This window comes from Gorilla gorilla, chromosome 23, assembly GCF_029281585.2.
Source record: "Gorilla gorilla gorilla isolate KB3781 chromosome 23, NHGRI_mGorGor1-v2.1_pri, whole genome shotgun sequence".
Taxonomy (NCBI): domain Eukaryota; kingdom Metazoa; phylum Chordata; class Mammalia; order Primates; family Hominidae; genus Gorilla; species Gorilla gorilla.
The window spans coordinates 24,502,907-24,530,414 of NC_086018.1; the positions used below are offsets into that span (position 1 = coordinate 24,502,907).

The window sequence follows — 27,508 nt, forward strand, 5'->3', positions numbered from 1 at the left end:
CGAGTGCGCCGCACGCCGCTGACGTCAGAGAGCAATGGCTGCGGCCGCAGCTACGGCGCTGGAATCCTGGCAGGCGGCGGCTCCGCGGAAGAGGCGCTCCGCGGCTCGACGGCCGCGGCGGAGGGAGGCGGCGCCCCGGGGCCCCGAGGCGGAGTTCGAGTCTGACAGCGGAGTCGTGCTTCGTCGCATATGGGAGGCTGAGTGAGTGCAGGTTGGGCCCTGACGGAATCTTTGCGCCCATGGGCAATTCTGAGCCACAGTCTCCCCATCTGTAGAGTGGCGATATAATGCACACCCTTTAAGGAGTTATTGTGAAGAGTTAACGTAGGTAACGAGCTCATTAAAGATGTGGATTATAGTAAGCGCTCAGTTAAAGGTTGTCTTTCCTTTTATTACGGTTACAGCTGCGTGACCTTGGACAATTTATAATCTCTGTGCCTCAGTTTTCTCATCTGTGAGATGGGGATGAAAATAGTACATACGTAGGTTTGTTTTGAGGATTCAATAAATTAGTAAACGGAAACCATTTTCTGGCACGTGGTAAGCACTGTGCCAATGCTTGCTATTAATATTATGCCGATGTTGATATTATTGGTGGTGGTGACACGAGGGAAGCAACATGAACACGTGACTGCTATCATCAGGCAGCTGCTATGTGCCTGACATTAGCTTAATCATTCTACACACTTTATGTTAAACATTGCAGGCATACTAGGACCCTGGTAGCTCACTGATTCTCAAAGAGACAAAGAAAATGTGTGGAACCAGATTTCAAACCCAGGTCTTTGTGACAAAAACCAGTGCTTCCAGCTTTCCATTATGCTTGTTGCTTATCCCAGCCCAGATTCTCACATACCTTGCTCCGTACCTTAGAAAGTACATAGAGAGTGCCTAATACAGAGGAAACACTCAATAAATGTTACTTATTATTGTTATTTAGTATTATTATCTTTATTCGCAGTTTTGTTTAGGCTCAATAAATAACAGCTTTAGTTAGCACTTAAGATCAGCATCCGAAGGGCCGTCACAAGGGGAGAAATTAGATTAATTTTGTGTGCTCCTCTCCCCTAGAATTAGGGTCAAGAGGCAGTAATGTCCCAGAGTTTACCTCTGAAGAGAAAGTTGCTGACCATTTGGCTCAGCCTGAATAAAAAACACCTGCAATTATTTTTAAGCTCTCAGAGGATGCCAGTGAGAGTGAATGTGCCTGGGGGTTTGGAAAACTCAAGGCATTTTTCATATCCCTTGACACTGTCACGATCTCCTCAACTGCTTCAGTATTCCCCGGGAGCGCCTTGCTTCTCCCAACACCCAAGTGTGGTGCAATCACCATCGCTCTGAGTAGAGATTGAGCCAGCATTTTACACGCATATCTATGTACGCATTTACCAGTTCATAAAGCATTCCTGTGTACATCAGAACTCTCTACCCTCTGTGAGAAAGGTGCAGCAGCCTCTGGGCCGACTTTCAATTCTCTGTACTCCTTTCTGAACCCCATAATCACTGTCTCTGGCTGTGGCTTGTCAGTTTAAATCCAGTTCATTTTAATTCACTGTTGACTTTGTTTTGCTCTGGGTCTGTAAAACCAGTTGACTTGAATAAAGAAAGCCCAGACACTTGGTTTTGTCTCTTTACTTTCCCCTTAAAACTATTTATAATAACAAATACCATTTGTTGAGTACCTGCTATGTGCCAGACACTGTGCTAAGAATGTTAACCCATTTTATGCCTCTAAACTCCTCCGTGTTGGGAATGATTTTTATCCCCATTTTAGAGATGAGGAAACTAAAGCTCAGAAAGGCTAATTCTGAGCACTTAACAACCATTTATTGAGCTGCAATTCTATGCTAGGCTCTGTTGTAGACTGAGAATAGACCCAGATCTCTCTCTGGGAATCAAGGACCTCCTCCAGCATCCTCTCTCCTGCAGTCTCTGAGCCCCAGCAGTGTGTGCTCTGGCTCTGGACATATTCAACATATATCCCCCTCCTATCACTTGGTAAGGGTGGGCCCTGCATTGCAGGGCACCTCATTCTGTAAGCATTTAGATCACGATCAGGAAAGTTACTGTTGGGGCAGCCGAGATGGGTGGGACATGACTGTGCCATTTTTTTTCTCAACAGGAAGGACCTGTTTATCTCTGATTTCTGGAGTTCAGCACTAGGTGGGTACCACTTGGCCAATGGTAGGGATTGTGGGGCAGAAAAGAGAATCAGTCTTCGTTTGAGGACTGCTTCACAGAGGGATAACTTGCTGGGTTCTAACGCCGCCCGCCCCTTACAGCTGTATGTCTTTTGGCACTTAATTCTGATCCTCAGTTTCTTTATCTGTGAAATGGAGATAATGTGTATATCCTATAGTTTTGAGAATTGAAGCTGTTTAGTTAAATGCTTGCCTGCTGTATACAAGGCAATAAATGTTGTCATTATTATTGCTGAAATTTATATTTATCCTGTTCCTTTTCCATGATATTACAATGTAGCCTTTTCCTCATGCAGTGATAATCTCTTCCTAAACAGTGTGGGTGGCGACATAATATTTATGCATGGAGTGGACATACCATAGATATCATTTTTATTGTGGGACATTTAGTTTTCTTCCGTTGTTTTTCAGTTATTATTTTAGGACAGTGTCTTACTCTTCACCTAGGCTGGAGTACAATGGTGCAATCATAGTTCACTGCAACCTGTACCTCTTGAGCTCAAGTGATCCTCCCACCTACAGCTTCCCAAAGCGCTGGGATTATAGGCATGAGCCACCACAACCAGCCTTTTTACGCTATTATACATAATTTTGCAGTGAGTAACTTTATGCATAAAGCTTTTACCAAACTTAGGATGATCTTCTTAGGATATATTCCCAGAAGTAGAATTAAATGAAAGGCGGTGGCCAACTTGATATCTATTGTCAAGTTATCCAGAAAATTTTCACCAATTCTTTTATCAAAATTGACCTGAAGAGCCAGTTTTTCCTGGCCTGGGGTCTTGTTTAAAGACGTCTTTGCTGCCTTTTTTTTTTTTTTTCTTTTGAGACGGAGTCTCACTGTGTCACCCAGGCTGGAGTGTAGGGGTGTGATCTCTGCTCACTGCAATTTCCACCTCCTGGGTTCAAACAATCCTCCTGCCTCAGTCTCCTGAGTAGCTGGGACTACAGGTGTGTGCCACTACCCCTGGCTAATTTTTGTATTTTTGTAGAGATAGGGTTTCACCATGTTGGCCAGACTGGTCTTGAACTCCTGACCTCAAGTGATCTGCCCGCCTCGGTCTCCCAAGGTACTGGGATTACAGGTGTGAGCCACCATGCCTGGCCCTTTGCTGGTATCTTAAGTGAAAAATTGGTATTTTATTGGAATGCATGGCTTTTTTTGTTTTGCTAAATTCAGTACCAGTACAATAAAAGGAGAGACAAGAGAACCTACCTCTACATGAGAAGACTTAAACAGAGTATAACTTTATTTTATTTTTTTGAGATGGAGTCTTGCTCTGTTGCCCAGGCTGGAATGCAGCGGTGTGATCTTGGCTCACTGCAGCCTCCACCTCCCTGGTTCAAGTGATTCTTCTGCTTCAGCCTCCCAAGTAGCTGGGACTACAGCTGTGTGCCAGTACGCCCGACTAATTTTTTGTATTTTTAGTAGAGACGGGGTTTTGCCATGTTGGCCAGGCTGGTCTTGAATTCCTGACCTCAGGCGATCCACCCACCTAGGCCTCCCAAAGTGCTAGGATTACAGGCGTGAGCACCTGGTTTGTTACAACTTTAAAAGTACACTTTTCAGAGCATAGTCTACATTTACTAGGAGGGTCTTGTTAAATTAGAATGAGTTCACATTAGAGTTTTAGATGGAAACTGCCCTTGAGTGAAACCCAATTTCTGCTTGCAACATGCTCTTCGGTTTTGGGAGTCCAGGGGCCGGGACAGTTTGTCAATTGGTGGTGAATGTGACTGTATGTCCAGGCATGTTTGGGAATGAGGCTGGCAGCTTCTCTCTCTCTGAAGAATTGAAACCTTTTACTGCCCTGATCTCTTTCTCCCCAAATATGTGAACTCTCTTTCTCCCTAAATATGTGAACTTCTTTTGTGGATGATTTGGTTCACAGGGTCAGAACATGCCCTCTAACTGCATTTGGGGGCCTGCTCTTTCAGAAACCATCAATAGATGTCTCACAAAACATCTGGAACAACTGAAGGCCCCTGTGGGGACTCTTTCGGACATCTTTGGAAACCTGCATCTTGACTCATTGCCAGAGGAGTCAGATGTGGCCACTGATTCTATCCCAAGAGAGACCTTGGTCACAGGAACCTGCCATTTGAAGTGTGTGTGTTACGGCATTGGGAACTTTGCCACCTGCATCATAGCTAGAAACCAGCTAACGTTTTTGCTGCTTTTGTTGGAAAAGTGCCAGGTACATTTTTGGATTCATTTTCATCTCCTCCTCCTCTGGTCCTATACATGGGTGCACACAGATGTTTGGGTTGAAGTAAACAACTCATTCTTCCCTTCTAGATTCCCAGAAGTCACTGTTGGGTATATGACCCTCTGTTTAGCCAACTTGAAATTGAAGTCCTTAACACCCTTGGTGTGACTGTTCTCAGTGAGAACGAGGTAAGTGGTTTAAAGGGGAGCAGACAGAACTGTAAAAATCCTGACCAGACTCACCACAGGCCCTGCCTGTGGACACCAGCATTCTTTGCAGTGGCAGCCATTCCTCTCTTACCGCCTGCTCACTTTTGTAGTGCCTGAACGATGTAACCAGCCAGTCAGTTACCTACATTTTGGCTTGTGTTGTGCCCAACAGAAAAAAATTACACAGATAGCATGAACCAGAACATGTTAGGTCTGCACCACTTTTTTGAGAATTATTTGTCTGGAAATTATGCTAACTTGGTATTTGCTGTTTCTACTGAAACATAAAAGTCTGGGTGCCTCAAGTGAGGTCTTTGTGGTTGGATTTTACCCTGTCCCAGGGAGGTAATAAAAGGGGATGCAGCATTCCTCTTTGATGCTATAACCCAGTCAAACCCCTAGCACCTGGCTGTGAGTTGTGGATTAATTCTCTGCCCATGTTTGCACCCCCCAAAATAGCTGGGATTTGACATTTCTGAGACCTGTGGAATAAAGAAATGCATCCCTAAAGCACAGGGCCAAAGCCAGTATGAGCAAATCCCTCCGATTTCGGTTTTGTATTGTCTTGGGGATTAGAATCTTTTGATTCCTGTGTGTGTGCTGAAACTGCCATCTTATTGCTTATTATGTATGAAAATTTGGCTCAGTTGAGAGAAGAGTCATTCCCTGATATTGGCAAGGTCCTAAAACACTGTCACTCAGTTCAGATCATCTTTCTGGGTGCCTGCTCTGTGCTAGGCAGGAAGCTTTGGGGAGACCAAGAAAAATGGGAGCCAGTCCCTGTGTTCAGGGAGCCCATGGTCAACAAGTGAATGAGGAATGAAATACTGAGGCAGAACCTTGTACTACAAGAGGTGTTTGGAGGGATGGAGGAAGGATTCCTGGGTCTGAGCTGGGCTTTGAAGGTCTACCAGGAGTTTGCTAGTGGGACAGAACCAGGATTGCAGGTAGCTGTGCAGTGCTGGCTGTTCAGGAAACCACTGCCAGTTTGTTATTAACACAAGGGAAGCTGCAAGGAGAGGAGAGGCAGGCCAGAGGTGGGCAAGGGTCAGACAAAGGGCCTTATGTTCCCTGCTGGAGTTTGGCCGGAGAGCAGTGGTTCTCAGGAGGGGTGATTGTGCCTCAGGGACATTGGAAGAGGACTTAGTTATGCAGATCTGCAGGAAGTGACACAGGAAGTGTGGATTACTGAACATAAGGGAAATACATGGGGTAAGTAACATCACTATCCCTCGTGTTCTTGCCGTCATAGACCCAGGAAGCCCCTCCGTCAGTGCAGGGCTTTGTGTTCATGAGAACACAATGTGTACATTTGTTAAGTAAACATGAGTTCTTTCGGGACATCATGATTTCCTGACTCTTTAGTCCTGTAACTATAGATTTCATATACGAGTGTAACTGTTCCACAAAATGAGCTTTTTTCCTTTTGATCCTTTAGTTTGTCTCATGATTATCCCCATCCTTACCTCTCCCTCACCTTGCTGTAAAGAATAGGTTGTGGGCATGTTTACACCTGTGAATATCGTATCCCCAGGAAGGGAAACGGAGTATTCGCGGGGAGCCTACCATCTTTTACATGCTCCATTGTGGGACGGCCTTGTACAACAATCTTTTATGGAGTAACTGGTCAGTAGATGCCCTTTCTAAGATGGTCATCATTGGGAACAGTTTCAAAGGACTTGAGGAGAGGTAAGTCTGAGAATGCTGAGATTCTGTCAGGCCCTGAGGTGAAGCCCATACCTCAGATTGACCCACATGCAGAAAACGTTTCCTTGACGATTCCATACTGGGGAAATGCTTTTCCATAGGGAACTGGATGAACGCTTAAAGACAGATGTCAAACCCTGATTCGAACTATGAAGCAAGTTAAGGAGTCTTTTTGCCACGAGTTCCTCCCTTCCATTATGATACACAGAAATGGTTTTGAAAACAGGGAAAAGCTATTTGATTCCTCTGCCTACAGCTCCACGTCCTCATTCTGTTTCACATGCTTAGGAGTCTGCTCAGTCATTTCTCTTGATGAAATGGGCACAATTACTGGAATATTTGCTTTTTTTTTTTTTTTGAAATGGAGTCTCACTCTGTCCCCCCAGCTGGAGTGCAGTGGTATGATCTCAGCTCACTGCAACCTCTGTCTCCCGGGTTCAAGCGATACTCCTACCTCAGCCTAATGAGTAGCTGGGATTACAGATGCACACCAGGACGCCCGGCTGATTTTTGTATTTTTAGTAGAGATGGGGTTTTACCATGTTGGCCATGCTGGTCTTGAACTCCTGACCTCAAATGATCCGCCCGCCTCAGTCTCCCGAAGTGCTGGGATTACCTGCGCCTGGCCCACATTTTCAACTATTTAACTGGTTTACTCCACATCTTGAGTTTTTTCCTGAATTCTTACTATGCATCAATCATCTTGCCCTTCTGTGTGTCTTAAGTTGAATGAAACTATCCTCATACCTCCTAATCATGTTTTTTTGTTTGTTTGTTTTTAATTTCTAGGTTGTTGGCAAGGATTCTGCAGAAAAATTATCCCTACATTGCAAAGGTATCTATCTGAATAAAGGGGCTGGGATGGAAAAGGGTGTGAAACTGTGAAGAATTCTATCTTTACAGGCGTAGGAGGAAACTCACGGGCTAAGTGGTGCTAGTGTACTGTCAGCTCTGTCCATGGGTCTGTGTTCCAGAAAGCTATGACTCTTTAATGCATCTCTTAGTTTTTTCCTTATTTCCTTTATTCTCAGTATCACAGTCCATGATATCCACTGTCCTTGGGGCGCCCAATGCATTGTGCAAAAGCATTTAAATCAAAATACCCTATTTGTTATTTTTTTAAAAAGGAAAGTGGGGATGACAAGTAAAATGGAAATTTATCCCAGAAGAGTAAGGATTACTGTGACTATCTGAAGTTTTTATACTTGAATTTTTCTGCTCAGATTTTAAAAGGACTGGAGGAGCTTGAGTTTCCTCAGACTTCACAATACATGGACATATTTAATGATACCTCTGTCCACTGGTTCCCTGTGCAAAAGCTAGAACAGCTCTCCATAGATATTTGGGAGTTTTGGGAAGAACCAGATTATCAGGACTGTGAGGACCTTGAAATCATCAGGAACAAGAGAGAAGATCCTTCTGCTACTGACTGAACTCACTGTGAGGTACTCAGTGTAGGCTGAGGTAGAAGCTGCCACCAGAGACTAAGGGGAAGGCTGCCATGGAGGAACTACAGAGAACTCCTTTGCCAGGAAAGAACATCAACTTGGCTGTCCTGTTTTGAGGATGATACCCCACATGAGGACTTGGTATAAAGATTCCTGCACTACATGGCATTGGCCCGTTTTACATCCTTCCCTCATGACCTGGCCTGATGTGGAGTAGCTCCTGAGTAAAGAAGTTACCCTTTTGAAGGTGATCTAAAAATACTGTTTATTTACAGTACCTCCCTCTCAGGGGCAAGTCTCTGACTAGTTCTGGACCTGCCACAGTTCACTTGGCCATGTCGATCAGGCTCTGCAGTGAGGTGGGCACCCACGTCTTCTCGCCCTGGACAAAGACCACTCCCCGGTCGATGTAGATCACAATGCGGCCAAAGGTGTAGAGCTGCTTCCCTTCGTGTCGCTTCCCAATGACGGGCATGAAGACAATGTTGTGCTCCTCAGCCTTGGTCTCAATGAGGTCCTTAAAGTTCATGGGCACAGAGCTGGCGGCCACGCCAATGCCCCTCTGAGCCATGTTCTCAGCCTCCCGCCTCTCCTGCATGGCCTCGTACTGGAAGTCCTTCCTCCGCTCTGTGTGGGTGAGATAGGCAATGTTCTCCCGTGCTCCTGGCTGCATGTAGGCACCTAAGATACAGGAGGACAGGGCGGTGAGAAGAGGTGTTTCCAGGTGTATGGAAGTTGACACTGTGACTTGGCCCAGGTCTTGGGTGTGCCAGAGTGCTTGTGACTCACTGAAGGGCAGCTCTGCCTCAAAGATACAACTTTGGAGGAAGTTTAGACGACTGGCCAGTATCACATAAAAACTGTTCAGAAGGTTCCTGGCTAGTATCTAGTAACCAGATTATTAATATTCAACATTTTAAAATGAAGTATCTGCAAGGGATTTCTTCCTTCAGAGATGGAAACATTAACAGAGAGTCCTCAGCCACTCTTCTGTTCCCACCTTGCTCTGTAGAGTTTCCACTTCACACCACCAAAGAGGCAGCTTTTAGTACCTTGAAAACATAGGGCCCACACTGGCTTTATTTTTAACCTACCCACACAGGCCCCCCATCCTGAAAGAAGTTCACATATATTTAGGGAGCTGAAATGAGTGTTTAAAGGATAATACCAAGACCATAAATGCTAAGTGCTAATTGAGGGGTATATTCAGGGAACAGTTTTGGAAACATGAGGCCAAGGGTAGCTAAGGAAGAGTTTTTAGAAAAAACTTGATAATTACAGAAGCAGAGAAGTATATTTGCCTTATTACTTAATCTCTGTTTTCACAGAATAGGCTATTTTTTCTTTTCTTTTTTTTTTTTTTGAGACCGAGTCTCGCTCTTGTCACCTAGGCTGGAGTGCAGTGCTTGCAATCTCGGCTCACTACAACCTCTGCCTCCCAGGTTTAAGCGATTCTTCTGCCTCAGCCTCCTAAGTAGCTGGCATTACAGGCATGTGCCACCGCGCCCGGCTAATTTTTGCATTTTTAGTAGAGATGGGGTTTCACCATGTTGGTCAGGCTGGTCTCGAACTCCTGACCTCGTGATCTACCCGCCTCGGCCTCCCAAAGTGCTAGGACTACAGGCGTGAGCCACCGCGCCTGGCCTAGGCTATTAAATAACAAGAATTAAAGACTCAGGAAATAGACATTCCAGTTCTAACTGCCACCCTTTAACTATGTGACCTTAAACAGGCTCTTAGCCTCGCTGGGCTTATCTGTAAAACACAGACTAGATGATCCCATTTCAATGCTGTGAATCAGCTAATGAGCAACACTGGAGCACAGGACTGGTTGAAATAGGCTCCCAAATGTAGAAACATAAACATACTCTCACTTACTTATGATCTAGGCAGAATGACTTACCTAGAACTTGGGAATAGATATAGTACACGAACACAGACACCACCTATTGAAGGCTACACACAAGCATGAACTCTCCCTTTTAGCCTATGAAGTAGATCTTACCGTTTAACAGGTAAAATGGGGCTGATTAAGGCTGAGCAATCACCAAGTGTCAGAACGTGTGCGGAACTCCACACTGTAAGATGCGTCACCTAAGCAGCATGCTCAGGCCTGAATGAGCCTTAAAAGGCCACACAGCACAGTGGTAAAGAGGGCAGGGCCTGGGGTTAGACTGACATCATCTGAATCCAGCTTAAGTCAGTCTCCACTCAGGGAAGATGCCCCTCTCAGTCATGGTAGACCTGCGCAGTGGGTGCCAGCTGACCATGTACCCCAATCAGCAGGGTGAAAGTCTGTTGCTATGTGCAAAAGTGTGACCTAAGGTTTAGGCTGCCTACAGGAACCAGCAAACTCTGATTCTGTGTCATTTACATGTGTAAAATCTGAAACTCGGGGCCAGGACATCCAAAATGGGAATCCTCACTTACCAACGTTGGAGGACACCGCCCGGTTCATGATATCAAGTGCCTCATTAAATTTGTCCTTGACAGATGGATGTGCCAGCACTTGGTCTGAGAACATCGACTTCCAACCCAGGTACCACTTGGTGATCTCCTCATAATTTGGGCTGTTACTGAGCCAAGAGCACAGCACCTGCCAAAAAGAAAAATTACTTGCATCCATCGTGGCAACAAACGAAGGCAAGATTTCTGAAGGGGCCATTTGTTTTGTTTTGATCCTGGTCCTGCAGGCTAGTGACACTACTTTACAGGGATTTATAGTAGCTAAACAGTCTAGCACTTATGAATATGGATTTTGGAGTCAGCCTGGTAGCTAAAGTGCCCTTGCATGTAAATTCCCTGAGCCTCAGCTTCCATGTCTACACAACAGGGATACCATATCCCCTACCCCATAGGATTGCTGAGAGGAGCTGAGATAAAGCAAATAAAGTGCTTGGAACAGCTTCTGATACATGGCAAATGTCCAATAAATGGTGCCCACTATGAAGATGACCTAACTCATTCCTACCCTACCATGTAATTTATTTTCATTATGGAATTGTACCTACAGTCAGGCCTTGGCAGAAAATTAACTTAATCCCCACCCAGTTCCCTCCCCCAGAAATCCAAGCAAAACAAAGTGTACCTGAAGCCACTTGGGGAAGAAGTGCTTTTCAAGAAGTCCCACCAGGCTAGAGACAGAGATCATCCCTTCCCAGTCAATCACCCAATAGAATGCATCCATGTGCTGCTGGTGGGGGTTAATGACTAGCTCACCAAGACACATCCCTGGAAGAGAAACCCGGTCTGTAAGGCACAGCTTTAGTACTGGCAAAGCCAAAGAAGCACAAAGAGCACAGACAATGTCCGTTTTCATCTCAGCTCACAGCAACCTCCGCCTCCCGGGTCAAGTGACTCTTGTGCCTCAGCCTCCCGAGTAGCTGGGAGTACAGGTGTGCACCACCGTGGCCAACTAATTTTTGTGTTTTTATTAGAGACACGGTTTTGGCATGTTGCCCAGGCTAGTCTCAAACTCCTGGTCTCAGGTGATCTGCCCACCTCAGCCTCCCAAAGTGCTGGGATTACAGGCATAAGTCACAACTCCTGGCTTTTTTTTTTTTTTGAGACAGGGTCTCACTGTTGCCCAGGCTGGAGTGCAATGGCAGATCTTGGCTCACTGCAACCTCTGCCTCCGAGGTTCAAGCCATCCTCCCGCCTCAGCCTCCCTAGTAGCTGGGACCACAGGGACCCGCCACCACACCTGGCTGGTTTGTATTTTTGGTAGAGATGGGGTTTCACCATGTTGCTCAGGCTGTAATCTGCTTTTAAAGGTCAAATTTAAGCTCCCGACATAGCAATTCTTAAAATATATATGTGTATATATATACACATATATATATACGTGTGTGTGTATATATACATGTGTATATATATACATATGTGTGTATATATACATATGTGTGTATATATACATGTGTGTATATATACATATGTGTGTATATATACACATATATACATATATGTGTATATATACACATATATATGCGTGTGTGTATATATATACATATATGCGTGTGTGTATATATATATATTTTTTTTGCTAACCTGGAAACAACTCCCTAATAATTTAGAGTAAAATACCACAAAAATTTTAGAATTCCAATGGCTGTCCTATTACCAGAAGCCAAAACCAATCGGGAAAACCACAAGGCACAGAGTCCGATATTGTCACTGTCGACTATTAGTGACTGTTGTAAATTAGCAGCGGAAAGGACCCAAGTTACATTTATGTTCAGCCTCTGAACAAAATGGTACCTTTTTCACAGCAAGGAATATTGTGTACTAAGCACTTTCATGAACATAAAGGCGATGCTTTAAATCATCACTGCTAACCACAGAAACCAGGGCACCAAAACTGCTGGGCTTGGAATGCATTTCCCCTTATCCTTACCCAGCTTGGGCACTATGTTTTTGACCATGAATGCTTCCCAGGAGCCAGGAGTGAAGACATCCTTCCAGGGCTGGAGGATGAGCTTGGCAGAGGAGTCGCTGGGGTGCCACTTCTGCAGGGCGCTGGACAGCTTACTACGGATGGGGGAATAGAGTGGCTCCAGCCGTGCCTGCATAAGGGGCAGCCATGGGTGGATCCAAGAGTGGATGGGAACAGTGTCTGTGAGCGGGTTCCAGTTTTCCACCTGCGAAGTGGGGAGGAGAAACAGTTCATGTCACCTGTGGGGCAGTCACATAACACCCGTGTGGCTAAAGGCAAGAGCTGCCCCCTGGAGGAGGCCCTGTGCTCTCTGAGGCCCACAGTCCTTTGTACATTGCCAAACAAATATGCCCATTCATTTGATTACATCTCAGAAACAGCACAATTCTAATTTTAGTGACGAAATCAAGAAAATGAATTCCCTCCTGAGGGTGGCTTGGGGGAAAAAGTGCTGAGAAAAAGGCTGGAATTAACACTATAGGTCAATAGTTGTGTTGACAAATTCTGTTAATTCCAGGCGTTTTAACAGCACTGAGATAATGAAGACACAGACTGAACAAGTCCCTGTGATTAGTGATGACGACTGTTTCCCATGACTCTCATCGCACCTCCTTTTGCAGCTTGGGGAAGATTAGTTGGTCCAGTATGTTATCTAAGATCCACACAGGAATAATGTGCACCCAACTATCCAAAAAGTCCACCATCGGGTCACAGTTCCTTGGCTGCCACTGGGTGACAATATTTCTAACAAAAGGCATCCAGACTTCCCATATCAGCCTATGGGAGAAAGGCAGAGGACAGGCTGGTTAATTACACTGATTGGTTTCAGTACACCACCACCACCCGCCTCTCTAGAATCAGGAATAAAAATGCAACAGCATGGAAATCCAATCAGAGGAAACCATCAGGCCAGTCACCATACTGGCCAGACTGAGCCTGCCTCTTCCTTGTTCTCTTGACTCTCCTCTCCATCTGCGGCCTCGGTCTCCTAGGTAGTGCCCATCCACCTGGCAGAGCTGCTTTAGGGTCACAAGGGCCTCTTCCCGGGTATCAAGTGCTTTCCCACCTATAGGCTTCTATTCATGAGCTGATGCCTCTCACCCTCTTATCACAATTTCAACGTCACCTCCCCTAAGACCTCTGTGCCAACCCCCATTCCAAGTAGGTCGCTCCTGCAGTTCTCTATCACTGTACCTGGTGTGCATCCTGCCTTTATTTGTTCACTACCTTATTTCCCATCTGCTTTTTTTGCTGTACTGTAGACAGAGGCTGTCTGCTGTACTCCTAGGGTAAGCCCAGCACCTAGCACAAGCATGATACGCAACAGACATTTGACAAGTGTCAGCTGAATTCATGGCCAAATGTAATTGTACAACCACTATGGAAAACAGTGTGGAGATTCCTTAGAGAACTAAAAGTACAACTACCATTTGATCCAGCAATCCCACTACTGGGTATCTACCCAGAGGAAAAGAAGTCATGGCTGGGCACGGAGGCTCACGCCTGTAATTCCAGCACTTTGGGAGGCCAAGGCAGGCGGATCACGAAGTCAAGAGATCGAGGCCATCCTGGCCAACATGGTGAAACCCTGTCTCTACTAAAAATACAAAAATTAGCTGGGCATGGTGGCGAGCGCCTGTAGTCCCAACTACTTGAGAGGCTGAGGCAGGAGAATCGCTTGAACCCGGGAGGCAGAGGTTGCAGTGAGCCAAGATCGTGCCACTGCACTCCAGCCTGGCGACAAAGCAAGACTTCATCTCAAAAAAAAAAAAAAAAAGTCATATACGAAAAAGATACTTGCTCACACAAATTTACAGCAGCACAATTCGCAGTTGCAAAAATGTGGAACCAACCCAAATGCCCACCAATCAACGAGTGGATAAAGAAACTGGTATAAATATAATGGAATATGACTCAGCCATAAAAAGGAATGAAATAATGGCATTCGCAGCAAGTTGGTTGGAATTGGAGACTATTATTCTAAGTGAAGTAACTCAAGAATGGAAAACCAAACATCTTATGTTCTCACTTATAAGTGGAAGCTAAGCTATGAGGATGCAAAGGCATAAGAATGACACAGTGGACTTTGGGGACTCGGGGAAAGGGTGGGAAGGGGGTGAGGGATAAAAGACTACAAATTGAACCAGGCACGGTGGCTCACGCCTGGAATCCCAGCACTTTTTTGGAGGCCGAGGCGGGTGGATCACGAGGTCAGGAGATCGAGATCATCCTGGCCAACATGGTGAAACCCTGTCTCTACTAAAAATACAAAAATTAGCTGGGCGTGGTGGTGCGTGCCTGTGATCCCAGCTACTTGGGAGGCTGAGGCAGGAGAATCGCTTGAACCAGGCAGTTGGAGGTTGCAGTGAGCTGCGATCACACCACTGCACTCCAGCCTGGTGACAAAGTGAGACTCCGTCTCAAAAAAAAAAAAAAAAAGGACTATAAATTGGGTTCAATGTATACTTCTCAGGAGATGGGTACACCAAAATCTCACAAATCACCACTAAAGAACTTACTCATGTAACCAAATACTACCTGTTCCCCAAAACCCTATGGAAATAAAACATTTCAAAAAAAAAAAAGAATTCATAGCCAAATGAATTTAAATTCCTAAAGCACTGTCAGCATGAGCAGAGAATTAATCAAGGCCAGCACTGCTGCCTTCCCCCACCTTCAGCAATCCTTCCCAACCCCCCAGGAGAAAGGAGCTGGGGTACAGAGCCCTGCTTTGTGGTGTACCTGTGAAAGGCATCTGCCGAGAGGTCCTGTCCGCCATGGGACAAGAGCTGGTCATTCTCTAGGAGGCTTTTCCACTTGGAGATGATCTCGGTGCCATAAGTGCAGTCCTGAGGAGAAAGGCGAGCAGCTGAGGGGCAGTGGGCTCTCCAGCCCTCCCTGCCCATTGAACCAACTCATCAAGCAAGGGTAAGCCCAACCGAGAGGCAGGGATAGGTTGATTTTCCCAACAACTCACTTTGAGGGGATCCCACTCCTTGAAGTACTCCTTCATGAGTGGATAGACGATGGCCACAGCGAGGTCCACACGGTCGGACATCCTGTACTCCTCATAGTACTTGTCCTGCAGGGTTTCAAAGATGCGGGCACACTCGTCCAGGGTGAGGGGGTTGCTGCAGTCGGGCTGCATCCGCCGCTCGCACTCCTCCACCATCTCCAGGACCTTGCTGAGGTTGGAGATGACCCGCTCCTCGTGGTCCAGGACCTCGGTCATCTTCTCCAGCTCGTGGAAGAGGTTGACCACCATGTCCCGCTCATACTGTAGCTGCCGGTCATTCTGGATGATCTCCTGCTCCGTGAGGTCGATGAGCAGCTGCAGGTTGTGCTCCAGCTCAGGCAGCGCAAAGCCGGGGGCCTTGGCCTCTTTGCCAGACTGTGGCAGCTGTTGGGACTGCAGCGGCAGCCCATCATCGGGAACGTTGTGCTTGTGGCTGATCTGACTGTAGCTGTAGTAGACCTTCTGCTCCCGGCCTGTCATGTCTATGACCTTGGAAAACGTAGAGGGATGAAGGTTAACACCGCTGCAGCCCTGTTAAACACACAGCTAAGCCCAGGGGAAGGCCCCATGACAGGGGAAGTGTGTAGAAACCACATTATTCAACAGAGCTGGAGAAGGGCAGTGTTGTAAAGTGGGAACCATACTGTCCTAGCCTAAAGGAGACTCCAGGGACAAAATCAGATGCAGCAAGCAGTTCTAGGTTGGATCACTGTGAACAAGCCAGATGGAGAAGACTTTTTAGAGAAACATGAAATTTAAATAGGGACTGAGTATTAGTAGATGTGAAAATTTATTTTAATGGAAAGGTAGAAGCCGTACTGATCAAAGAAGGTAACATACAACCAGAATATCATATTTTGATTTAAAAAAATGCACATAAGCATAGAAAAAGATCTAGGATGTATAACAAGATGTTAACATTTGGTAATCTTGGAAGGATGGAAAATATTTTCTACATTTTTGCCTATTTCCTAATTTTCTAAAATGTACTACACACTGCTATTGTAATAACAAAGCTTTTTTAATTTAATTTAATTTAATTAAGTAATTTATTTTTTTGAGATGGAGTCTCGCTCTGTTGCCCAGGCTGGAATACAGTGGCACGATCTCAGCTCACTGCAAGCTCCGCCTCCTGGGTTTACGCCATTCTCCTGCCTCAGCCTCCTGAGTAGCTGGGACTACAGGCGCCCGTCACTACACCTGGCTAATTTTTTGTATTTTTAGTAGGGATGGGGTTTCACTGTGTTAGCCAGGAAGGTCTCAATCTCCTGACCTTGTGATCCGCCTGCCTCGGCCTCCCAAAATGCTGGGATTACAGGCGTGAGCCACTGTGCCCGGCCTTTTAATTTTAAAACAAAATAAAATACACAAAAGGCTAACTGAACAAAGGCAACCTAGACAATGAGCTAATTCCAATATTTTAGGAAAACAGGAAATGTGAATACGGACTGCACTTCTGAAACAGAATGATTCATCACCACTTTTTAAGTAAGAGTGTGATCCATGAACCACCAGCTTTAGAATCACCGGAGGAAAAAAAAAAAGAGTCCTGAGGTTCAGTCTAGACTCAAAATTCCTGGGAGGCACCTAGACACCCGTATTTCTTATCAGGTCGTCCAGATAACAGCACGTTTGAGAACCCCACTAAAGGCTTTCTTTGAGGTCTATGACACACTACATATCCTACAGCAAATAACAACAGGCAACTGTCACCACTGTTCTTTGACTACTTGGAAAAGTAATGGAAAACTTTTTTTTTTTTTTTTTTTTGAGACGGAGTCTCGCTCTGTCCCCCAGGCTGGAGTGCAGTGGCACAATTTCCGCTCACTGCAAGCTCCGCCTCCTGAGTAAATGCCATTCTCCTGCCTCAGCCTCCCGAGTAGCTGGGACTACAGGCGCCCACCACCACATCCGGCTAATTTTTTGTATTTTTAGTAGAGACGGCGTTTCACCATGTTACAGGACGGTCTCGATCTCCTGACCTCGTGATCTGCCCGCCTAGGCCTCCCAAAGTGCTGGGATTACAGGCATGAGCCACCATGCCCAGCCAAGTACTGGAAAACTTAATACACTACATGCACGTAACAGTGGCTGAAAATTTAATCTATCTTAAAAAAAGAAAATACTCAATGCTGGCTAAGGAGCCCTGGGGACTCTCTCTTGCCCTCCTGGTCAGAGAGAGTTAATACAACCTTCTGAGTATTTAAATGCCTTAAGTACTTTTGTATTCAACATGGTGATTGCACATGTACATGTCTATCCTTAAAAAATGTCTGAAACAAAGACAAAGTTTTATATGCAAACTAACCAGCCAAAAACCCAAACTAAACCAGATAAAAGCTAAATGTCTAACAACGGAGGTAGGATCAAATAATACAGCACAGCCACTCTCTGGAATTACGTGCTCATTATAAACACTTTGCACTGAGTTTTTAATAACAAGAATGTTATTAAATTCACCGATGTAAGCTCCAGAAACACAGGAACATCATTTGGTTTACCAGCGTAGTGCCGTGAAGAGTGCCTAGCAGAGAAGGAACTTGGTAACTATTACTAAATATGGGAGTGTAATGAATAGGAACATAATATTAATACTATGTGAGCATGTTCCTATTCATTACACTCCTATAAATAAGTGAGAAAAGCAAGGTACCAAAAAAAAAAAAAAGAAAAGAAAAAGCCTAGCTAAAAGATCCAAAAAACCCTCGAACATGTTCAGTGATTATTTCTGGGGTGTGGATCCTGTACCAGGTGTCCAAGGGCCCCTGTACCTTGACTTGAGAAAGTTCCTTCTGGGGAGCAGTGAGCTTCTTGCTAATCCTGCCCTTGGCCTTCAACTCTTCCACGGTCTTGTAAGAGTATTTGGGCTTCTTCTTGCTTCCACTTGGGTCTTTCCTCCACTGGCTCAGCTCCTTCTGAAACTCCTGAACCAGAAGAATACAGTCAGATGCAGCAAGGAACAACCACTTTTTACCACAGGTGAGGTAGCTGAGACCATTAGCAGATGTCACCATTCACTGTCTTAGATTTATTTACAAGCTCTATATGAAGGAAGGAAAGGATGCACCTGCAAGACACCAAAACTATCTAATGATACTCCTTGACCCCATTCGCCCTCTTACAAATAATGAGGTTCAGAAGGCAGGTGCACCAGATGGGAGAGAGAAACAAAAATAAAGATAAAGGAAACAACATTTATTGAGCATCTACTATGGGCAGGCACTACACTACTTTTAAATGTACCTCATGTAAAACTTAGAAATGCAATGTAAAGGATTTTTTAAGTACACAAAACCTTGTTTCTAACTTTAAAATGAAGATAAATAAGCAGGCCCTAACTCTCAAAGCAAAGGTATCTCTTATAATCAGGGTCTGCAAAACCTTTCTATAGGAGGAGCTAAGGCAAGCTTGTCCAACCCGCAGCCCAGGACGGCTCTGAATGCGGCCTGTTTACGAACACAAATTCGTAAACTTTCTTAGTGTGACGGTAGTAGAGTCCAGCCCACAGAAGTTGGTTTTGGGGTTGTCACTATGTTTTTCTCATACTGGTTAAGACTTGTCATTTTTTCTCTAAAAGTATCTAGACATCTGGCTACTTTGGGAAAATCAGAGGATCAGGCAATACTGAGCCCACATCCTCATAAGCAACAATCACCTAGAGCTGAATAAAGATTTACCTTCTAGACAGACTACAGCCTCACCTCTGTGCCACAGTCCCCACCACTCTTTATTGTCTAGCACCTGGCTCATCTTACTTGCTTCTGTGGTGTGCCTGGCACCTGTAGGCTTCTGAGAACCCCTGACTCACAGTGGTCAATCCCACATTTATCAAATAACTCTTTCATGAAAAGGTCAGTGACATGAAGAGTAACATGTTTCTTTGCAGCATCCTGCTTTCCCCCATAAATTCAAATGGGAAAAGAGTAATACTTCAATCAAGAGAGCTGGCACTTTCTATCACTGGGGAAAAGGGACACACAGCTGCCAGCAGATGGCTCCCTGCTGCACTTGGGATGAAACCTGAGCACCTAAAAATGGCTGTCATGGCTGTCTTGTGGACCACCCACCCCTCTGAATGCACTTCCTTCCCCTCTGCTTTGTGTACCGCCCTCCCACCGCAAGGGCTTCCTTTATGGTTTCTTAACCACCAAGCTCAGAGCCTCTCAGTGTCCTCTGGCTTGTCAGCTCACCCTTCTGCCAAGTCTCAACTGAAATGTTTCCTTTCCCAAAAGGTTTCCCTGACCAGCCTATTTATAAAAGTAGGTCAACACCACCTCCCAACCCCCAACCTTATTTTCTGTCTAGGCAGCTCCTAGCACCTTCTGCCATTTCAACTGCCACTTCCACACTACAGCTGCTTGTTTACTCTCTGTCCATCCTAGCCCTCTCATCATGGTGCACCTAGCCTTCAGCCCAGTACCTGGCATATGGTACATGTACAATAAACATCTGAGGACTAACAGAATGAAGGGATAAATGAACAGCCATTAGAAATGGACAGGACACCATCCACCCATGTCTCCTGACTTCCAGTTACCTCTTCAGCTTCTTCCTCTGAGTCAACCACAGGGAAGTCTTGCATGGACTGAGTGGTGCGCTCGGATCCATAAGCCCCCACAGCACCTTTTCCCTTTCTCTGCTTGGCTTCGATTGGGTTAATGATACCTGAGGAATTTCAGCAAAAACAAAAGAGTCTTACGATCACAGCAATACATGTATGTGAATCAGCCACTCAGTGAAATGACAGTTTCTTGCTCCTTCCACAAAATAACATGCTACTCAGGAAGGAGAGCTATTCTCTGCCCTCAGAACACTACTCTTGTCCCTTGTGATTTGAAACTTATGAGCATTTATGCTACCACAGAACAGTCTGCTGACTAGTTTATTTATATCCCAGATAGATTTCCATTTCCACTTGGATTGTTTAGTGGACAGGAAGAAAACAGAACACTACATTTATAACTGAGAACTCCAGCACACTAAATTCTACGCTTCACTTCTTTGGGAGCCTCTATTAGGGAAAATGCAATAATTCCGATACTATATTGATTCTGCCTGAAGTGAAGCTGCAATTTAATGTAAGACTCCTCACATATTTTACTTAGGAGTTCCTATCTCCTATGTTTAACTTTTTTATAACAAGTTTAAGCCCTAGAAATAAATGTTGTTTTTCTCATAAAAGAATTTATGAATAGGACCACAACATTTCAGTGAAGACGTTCCCCTGACTCCAAATTTTCCATCCCTGCCCCCCTTCCATTTAGTTCCACTGAAGTCTTAAATAAGAGCTATCCCTGGGCCAGGCGTGGTGGCTATGCTTGTAATCCTAGCACTTTGGGAGGCCAAGGTCTTGAACCAGCCTGGGCAACATAGTAAGACCCCATCTACAAAAAAAGAAAAAATTAGCCAGGCACAGCAGAGTGTGCCTGTGGTCCCAGCTACTTGGCAGGCTTGAGCCCAGGAGGTTGAGGCTGCAGTGAGCTATGATCATGCCATGCCATTGCACTCCACCCTAGGTAACAGAGTGAGACTTTGTATCAAAAAAAAGCAAAAAAAAACTGTCCCCTCATTCTCATTCAGTGTATCTTTACTCAAGTTCATGTATTTTTCATGTACCTAATGTTTTCAACACATAACCTGGATTTCACTTTAATAATTATTTAGAGGCCAGGCGCAGTGGCTCACACCTATAATCCCAGCACTTTGGGAGGCCGAGGAGGATGGATCACTTGAGGTCAGGAGTTCGAGACCAGCCTGGCCAACACAGTAAAACCCCGTCTCTACCAAAAATACAAAAATACAAAAATTAGCTGGGCGTGGTGGCGGGTGCCTGTAATCCCTGCTACTTGGGAGGCTGAGGCAGGAGAATCACTTGAACCCAGGAGGTGGAAGTTGCAGATGAGTTGAGATCGTGCCATTGCACTCCAGTCTGGGCGACAAGAGTGAAATTCTGTCTCAAAAAATAATAATGTTAGTATTATTTAGAGACTGGAATTTGAATATGTAGGATACATTTGATTATATCTACTTGGCAATCATGCATAGGAAATAGCTCAAGAAGAGGGGGAAATGTTCCTGTAGGAAGAATCCAACTGTTTGGTTTGAGAGGCTTTGGTCTCAAGAAGGTAAGAGTGTGACAGGGGCTGTGTCTCAATGGGGCTGGCCATGAGAAGACAGGAGGAGACTGGGCTACTAGAGGAAGATGGAAGTAACCAATGCAGGATTTGCTCAGCCAGTTTTATAGCCATATGGCTCTAGCTATTACAAAAACTATGCACAATGTTTTACTGATATTCCTGAAGGACAAATAACCATTTCCACAAAATTAAAACCCTTGTGAGTAGGGATGGCAAACTCAAATGACTCTGGGACCAAGAAAAGTTCCTGTGGGTTGGGGTGGAAGACAACAGGGGGTAATGGAGAATGCCTCCAAGAGAAGGCCATGTCCATCGTCCCAGGAGCAGTTCTCACTTGCCTCAACTAACTACTGCCAGGCAAAATCTAGAATTTTAGGTGAAATTGTCTGTTTTTTAAATATTAGCAACTAATTCATTTTTGTTTTTATTTATTCTATTTATTCATTTATTTATTTATTTATTTATTTATTTATTTATTTATTCAGAGACGAGTCTCGCTCTGTTGCCCAGGCTGGAGTGCAGTGGCGTGATCTCAGCTCACTGAAACCCCCACTTCCTGGGTTCAAGCGATTCTCCTGCCTCAGCCTCCTGAGTAGCTGGGATTATAGGCGCATGCCTCCACACCCAACTGATTTTTGTACTTTTAGTAGAGACAGGGTTTCACCATGTTCGTCAGGCTGGTCTTGAACTCCTGACCTCAAGCGATCCACCACCCGCCTTGGCCTCCCAAAGTGCTGGGATTACAGGCGTGAGCCACCACACCCGGCCTCATTTTTGTTTTTAGAAGCACTGGTCAGGACCAGAAAAAAAGCCTGTTTTCAACCTGTTTGCAGCCTGTTTTAGACCCTAACCCTTTTCTTGCTGTTGAAACAATTACTTATTTGACTTGAGCTTTGATAAAGCAAGGTAGCTTAGGAGCGCAAATGTCTTGTGCTGGCAAACCAGGCTGGAGAGATAAAGTGCTTTTAAAAGGGAAAAGCAAACCTCCTCTCCCAACGCCCCTCTCCTTCCCTCTGCCTGCCCTCCTCCATCATGCAAGACGACAAAGGTGCAATACCTTGTGCATTCTTCCCGAGGCCCCGTCCAGGGACGTAGCCCATCTTCTGAAGAAGCTTCTGTCCAATTCCTTTTGTGTGTCTTTCCCAGCTGCCGAAGTCCATGAAAGATTTGGTTCCTCCTGCAAAACCTTTCTGGCTGGGCTTAAAATTGCCACCCTGCAAAGAAGAAAAATCAAAGCTTAGTTAATGGAAAAACAAAAAGAAGAAAAATCTAAGAAAGCTTGGCCAACAGGAAAATGGCCTAAGTTATACAGCACTGTGAAAAGTGTCATATGAACCAAAAATGTGTGTGATACGTGTCAGGAAGGAAGAGACTGCACTACACACTTCACAACTCACAGAAACCTGCCACCAAAAGGAGACACTCACGAAATGCATTCCAGATGAGTTTCTCCCTGGCTAGAAAATGCTTGGGCCACAATGACCTTTGAAGGATATTACTAGGGTCACAATCCTGCAATAAAGACTCTACCGTTTTTAGCTTCCGTGGTCCAAAATCCTTGGGAAAGTCGTCCTGCTTAACAGGTTTCTCTTCGTCATCAGAATCTTCCAACTCTGCCTCCTCCGCTGCCCCTTTCTTGAGCCCTGCGCTGATGAAGTTGACTGGTGCAGAGTAGTCACGGGCCCTGTAGGCACAGAAACAAAGCCCCACCAGGTCGGTAAAGAACTCTTTTCTCTGCAGCGATCCCTTTGCAGAAACTACGTGGTTGAAAACTCCTTAGAGTGAATCTCATGGGAGCTTTTTTAAAAAAGTAACACATTTTTTAATGTGTCAAAAAATCCAAAGGACCCCAGATTTGGCTTCCTGTAGTCACATTTAACATTTTACCTGACATATCCCTCTACGGCTGAAGAGTTATCACATCAATGTAGGGTTGATTACAAATTCAAAATATGATGTGATAATACAATTTTCCTACATTTTAAAAAATTAATTTATCATAAAAAGCAATTGTTTTGAAAACTATTTCAAGTACAAAAATCCAACAGGAGCAGAAATTTTGATGGAAAATCATAAATAAAACCCATTGAAAGATTATATGAATGTAAAGCATGTAACAATTATATTAATCAAACTTAGAAAAAGCTCCTAGCCATTAAATTTATTTGAATGTGAAAATTTCCAGCCAGGGCAACATGGTGAGACTTCGTCTCTATAAAAAAATAAATAAAAATTAGCCAGGCATGGTTGTGCAAGCCTGTGGTCCTAACTACATGGGAAGCTGAGATGGGAGGATTGCTTGAGCCCAGGAAGTTGAAGCTGCGGTGAACTATAATCATGTCACTGCGCCCCAGCCTGGGCAAAAGAGTGAGTGAGACCTTGTCTCCAAAAAAAAAAAAAAGAAAAGAAAAAAAGAAAATTATACTAAAGTCCTCTAAGAAATAAGAAATTAACTCTATGAAATGAAATATATTGATTTAAACTCTGACTGCTTCAAGTACTTACATTAAGCCATTAACCTCAGGTCTTTTTTGTATAAAATAAAATTGATACATTTGTACTGTGTGGTTTAAAAAAGAAAAAATTACAATAAAAAACCCTGGAGCCAGGTACAGTGGCTCATGCCCATAATCTCAGCACTTTGGGAGGCTTGAGGCCAGGAGTTCGAGACCAGCTTGGCCAACATAGCAAAATCCCATCTCTAATAAAAATACAAAAAATTAGCTGAGTGTGGTGGCACATGCCTGTAATCCCACGCCACTCAGGAGGCTGACGCATGAGAAACACTTGAACCCAGGAGACAGAGGGTGCAGTGAGCTGAGGTCACGCCACTGCACACTCCAGCATGGGTAACAGAGACTGTGTTTCGAAGAAAAAAAGAAAAGCTGGGAATACAGCAAATAAAGTGATGTCTTGTAAAATGACCAACCTAGTAATTCAACATCCTCAGGGCAACAACAGAATTTAGGGAGTTTTTTCCTAAAATTATAATATAACTTAGTGATTTAGATCCCAAACTCTAGAGTCAGATAGGTCCAGGTTCTAATTCTAGCTTAGCCTCTGCCTAATTGTATGACCATTAGCCTCAGTCTCTTAATCTGTAAAATGGGGACAATAATGGTACCTTTCTCATAAGGAAAATTAATCCAGGCTTGTGAAATAGCCAGAACAAGTAAGCAGCCAAGAGATGTTAGCTATTATTATTATCTTATGATTATGCAATTCTTGTTCCCTGATCTATTTTTCATCCACTTTCAGACTTCCTTGTGGATGAGAAGTTTGGACTAATCTCTATACTCTTTCTCCCCCAGCCTCCTTTGAAAAAGGCACATTCTCAGCTGGGTGTGGTGGCTCACGCCTGTAATCCCAGCACTTTCGGAGGCCGAGGCAGGCGGATGACAAGGTCAAGAGATCCTGGCCAACATGGTGAAACCCCGTCTCTACTAAAAATACAAAAATTAGCTGGGTGTGATGGCATGTGCCTGTAGTCCCAGCTACTCGGGAGGCTGAGGCAGGAGAATCGCTTGAATCCAGGAGGCTGAGGTTGCAGTGAGCCAAGATTGCACTACTGTACTCCAGCCTGGCGACAGAGCAAGACTTCATCTCAAAAAAAAAAAGAAGAAAAAGAAAAAGGCACACTCTCAATAGGATGGAGCCTAGAGGCCACAGGTGAGGCCATGGAGGAAAAAACCCCCAACCTGGCACACCCTGGTTGAGTGAGGTTCAGCCAGGGCACACATAACCTTGTGCTGGGGAGGAGACGTGCAGCCTGAATCCTCATCGCCCACCACTATCCTAGACCAGTCCTCCACTACCTGTGCAGGGACCACTGGCTTGGCCTCCTCACAGTCTTCCACTGTGGCTCCATGCCTATTGAGCACACCAGCAAAAGGGTCTTCTCAAAACATAACCCAGCCCCACATCACACCCTCTCTATCACACACACTATGCTACCCCTCCCCCTCTCTGCTCCAGCCCCCAAGCCTTTCATATCCTTGTGGATACCGTGATGCTTCCCATCAAGGGCCTTTGCATATTGGGACCTCTTCTACCACCCTAGTTACCTTCTACTGTCAGTCATATCAGCTTAAGGGTCACTTTTCTCCACAGAAATCTTCCTTGACCTCTCAGAATAGATGAAATGCCCTAAAACGTGTTCTCCCTCATGTCCTCATGTCCCTCATGTCCCTCATGTCCTACATCACAGTCACAAGTTTGATCGTCTGAGTTGTTAATGCCTATTTCCATCTTCTAATGTCTGGGCTCTAGGAAGGCAAGAATGGGTCTATAGCACAGGCCTAATACATAGCAACCGCTCAATAAACACTGATAATTAAATCAGTGAGGCCAGGCGTGGTGGCTCACGCCTGTAATCCCAGCACTTTGGGAGGCTGAGGTGGGTGGATCACTTGAGGTCAGGAGTTCAAGACCAGCCTGGCCAACATGGCAAAACCCCGTCTCTACTAATAATACAAACATTAGCTGGAGGTGGTGGCGTTTGCTTGTAATCCCAGCTACTCGGGAGGCTGAGGCACGGGAATCACTTAAACCTGGAAGGTGGAGGTTGCAGCTAGCCAAGATCACGTCACTGCACTCCAACCTGGGCAACAAAGTGAAACCGTGTCTCAAAAAAAATAATAATAAATAGAATAAATCAGTGAAAGAGCAGCACTCTAGCCTAAAGAGGAAACCAGACCTCTCGAGATGATGCCACAGCTAACAGCCTCAACAAGGCCAGGTGAGAAGTATACTTATCAGGGTATCTCCTCCACTCCCTGTCCATCTTCCCCCTCTTCCCTAAAGCAAGGTGAAGCAGCCCCCATGCCAGGCAATACCGTTTGCCTCCAAAGCTGGGCCTCTCATCATCCGAGTCTCGCTCTGCCCACACCCCGTAGGTGGCTTCTTCCTTGGTCTGCCAGTGGCGCTGTCGGTTGGGGTTGAACTCATTCTGGAGATCCCAGTCAGTGATCTCAAAGTTCTCCCGTTCATCATCATCATCATCAATGCGGCCTTCCCCATCCCGGTATAAGTGGGACAATGACATGGCCAGTCACTAAAGGAAGAGACAAAAAGAGCACAGGCCGTAAGTCCTGGGGGCAGCAGTCGAAGGATTCCTTGTGAGTCTCTATTCCTTGCTGCTTTCGAACTTTCTCCAAATTCAAAGTCCATTAAAGTTGGCATTACTATTCAATAAAGAGGATATTAAAAACCTACTTTTAGATAACAATCAGTACTAAAACAGGTGAACAAAATACTATTCCTAAAAGTCTATGATTCTTTAAAAGTACATATCTCCTTGTCCTAGTCAATATCATAAATATCACACATATTCACACATACACAAACCACACAAAAATAACTAAGTAGGTTATTTTGTACATTATTAGCTTAGAAAATGAGTAGGTATCTTCTTAGATCCCAGATTCTTTTTTCTATTACTGAGGAAAGAATTATATCTGGATCCTTGGTGGTCCTAGGAGAGTGATTTTTTTTAGAATATGCTTTTTGAAATACATTACTTGATGAAACAAAATTTTCAGTTTTCCTCACAAAACATGAATTTCTTCTGATGAGCTGAAAGACGATAGTAATTATGAACACTATTTAAATAGTCAGATGTCCAGGGATTGATATAGAGAACCTACCTCACAGTAGCTGGGTGACCAGATTCAGTTGTCTTTCTTAAATTGGGATTAACTACTATACCAACCTTAGAGAAGGCTTACAAAGCAAATTCAATGAGTTCAAAATAAGTGCTCAAGAAACGATAGCTTCTACTTTAGTCCCATGATTAGGTTAATCATTGTATTAGTCAGGGTTCTCTAGAGCAACATAACTAATGGAATAGACATACATATATAAAGGCGAGCTTATTAACTATTAACTCACACGATCAAAAGGTCCCACAATAGGCTGTCTGCAGGCTGAGGAGCAAGGAGAGCCAGTCAAGTTCCAAAGCTGAAGAACTTGAAGTCCAATGTTCGAGGGCAGGAAGCATCCAGCACGGGAGAAAGATGTAGGCTGGGAGGCTAGGCCAGTCTCTCTTTTCACATTTTTCTGCCTGCTTATATTCTTGCCGTGCTGGCAGCTGATTAGATTATGCCCACACAGATTGAGGGTGGGTCTGCCTTTCCCCACCCACAGACTC

General features: G+C 44.8%; 2 protein-coding genes across 10 annotated transcripts in view; one reads left to right on the plus strand and one right to left on the minus strand.

The window, feature by feature from the left end:
* Positions 1-10,735, plus strand: SRRD (SRR1 domain containing). 2 transcript variants are annotated; one of them, XM_063704936.1, is made up of 7 exons: positions 1-201; positions 2,123-2,163; positions 4,140-4,399; positions 4,501-4,599; positions 6,155-6,309; positions 7,117-7,162; positions 7,455-10,735. In XM_063704936.1, the coding sequence occupies exons 1-7, from the start codon at positions 35-37 to the stop codon at positions 7,473-7,475; spliced, it is 789 nt and encodes a 262-aa protein (XP_063561006.1). In that variant the 5' UTR covers positions 1-34; the 3' UTR covers positions 7,476-10,735. The 2 variants fall into 2 exon arrangements, with proteins under 2 accessions (XP_063561006.1, XP_004063259.1); XM_004063211.4 differs by having other exon boundaries at positions 4-201; positions 7,551-10,735.
* The window catches only part of TFIP11 (tuftelin interacting protein 11), a 20,643-nt gene continuing 1,149 nt past the window's right edge, over positions 8,015-27,508 (minus strand). For 3 of the 8 annotated variants that reach the window (XM_004063210.4, XM_019018358.4, XM_019018357.4), the window contains 12 exons: positions 26,196-26,413; positions 22,891-23,044; positions 22,418-22,574; positions 19,761-19,888; positions 17,995-18,147; positions 15,185-15,712; positions 14,950-15,056; positions 12,816-12,984; positions 12,169-12,412; positions 10,864-11,006; positions 10,206-10,371; positions 8,015-8,456 (listed from right to left, as the gene is read on the minus strand). In XM_004063210.4, coding sequence (XP_004063258.1) covers positions 8,101-8,456; positions 10,206-10,371; positions 10,864-11,006; positions 12,169-12,412; positions 12,816-12,984; positions 14,950-15,056; positions 15,185-15,712; positions 17,995-18,147; positions 19,761-19,888; positions 22,418-22,574; positions 22,891-23,044; positions 26,196-26,404 — 2,514 coding nt within the window. In that variant the 5' untranslated portion in view covers positions 26,405-26,413 and the 3' untranslated portion in view covers positions 8,015-8,100. Of the gene's footprint in view, positions 8,457-10,205; positions 10,372-10,863; positions 11,007-12,168; positions 12,413-12,815; positions 12,985-14,949; positions 15,057-15,184; positions 15,713-17,994; positions 18,148-19,760; positions 19,889-22,417; positions 22,575-22,890; positions 23,045-26,195; positions 26,414-27,249; positions 27,449-27,508 lie in introns of all 8 variants that reach the window. The other 5 variants (XM_019018354.3, XM_055374839.2, XM_055374834.1 and 2 more) reach the window with 3 other exon arrangements.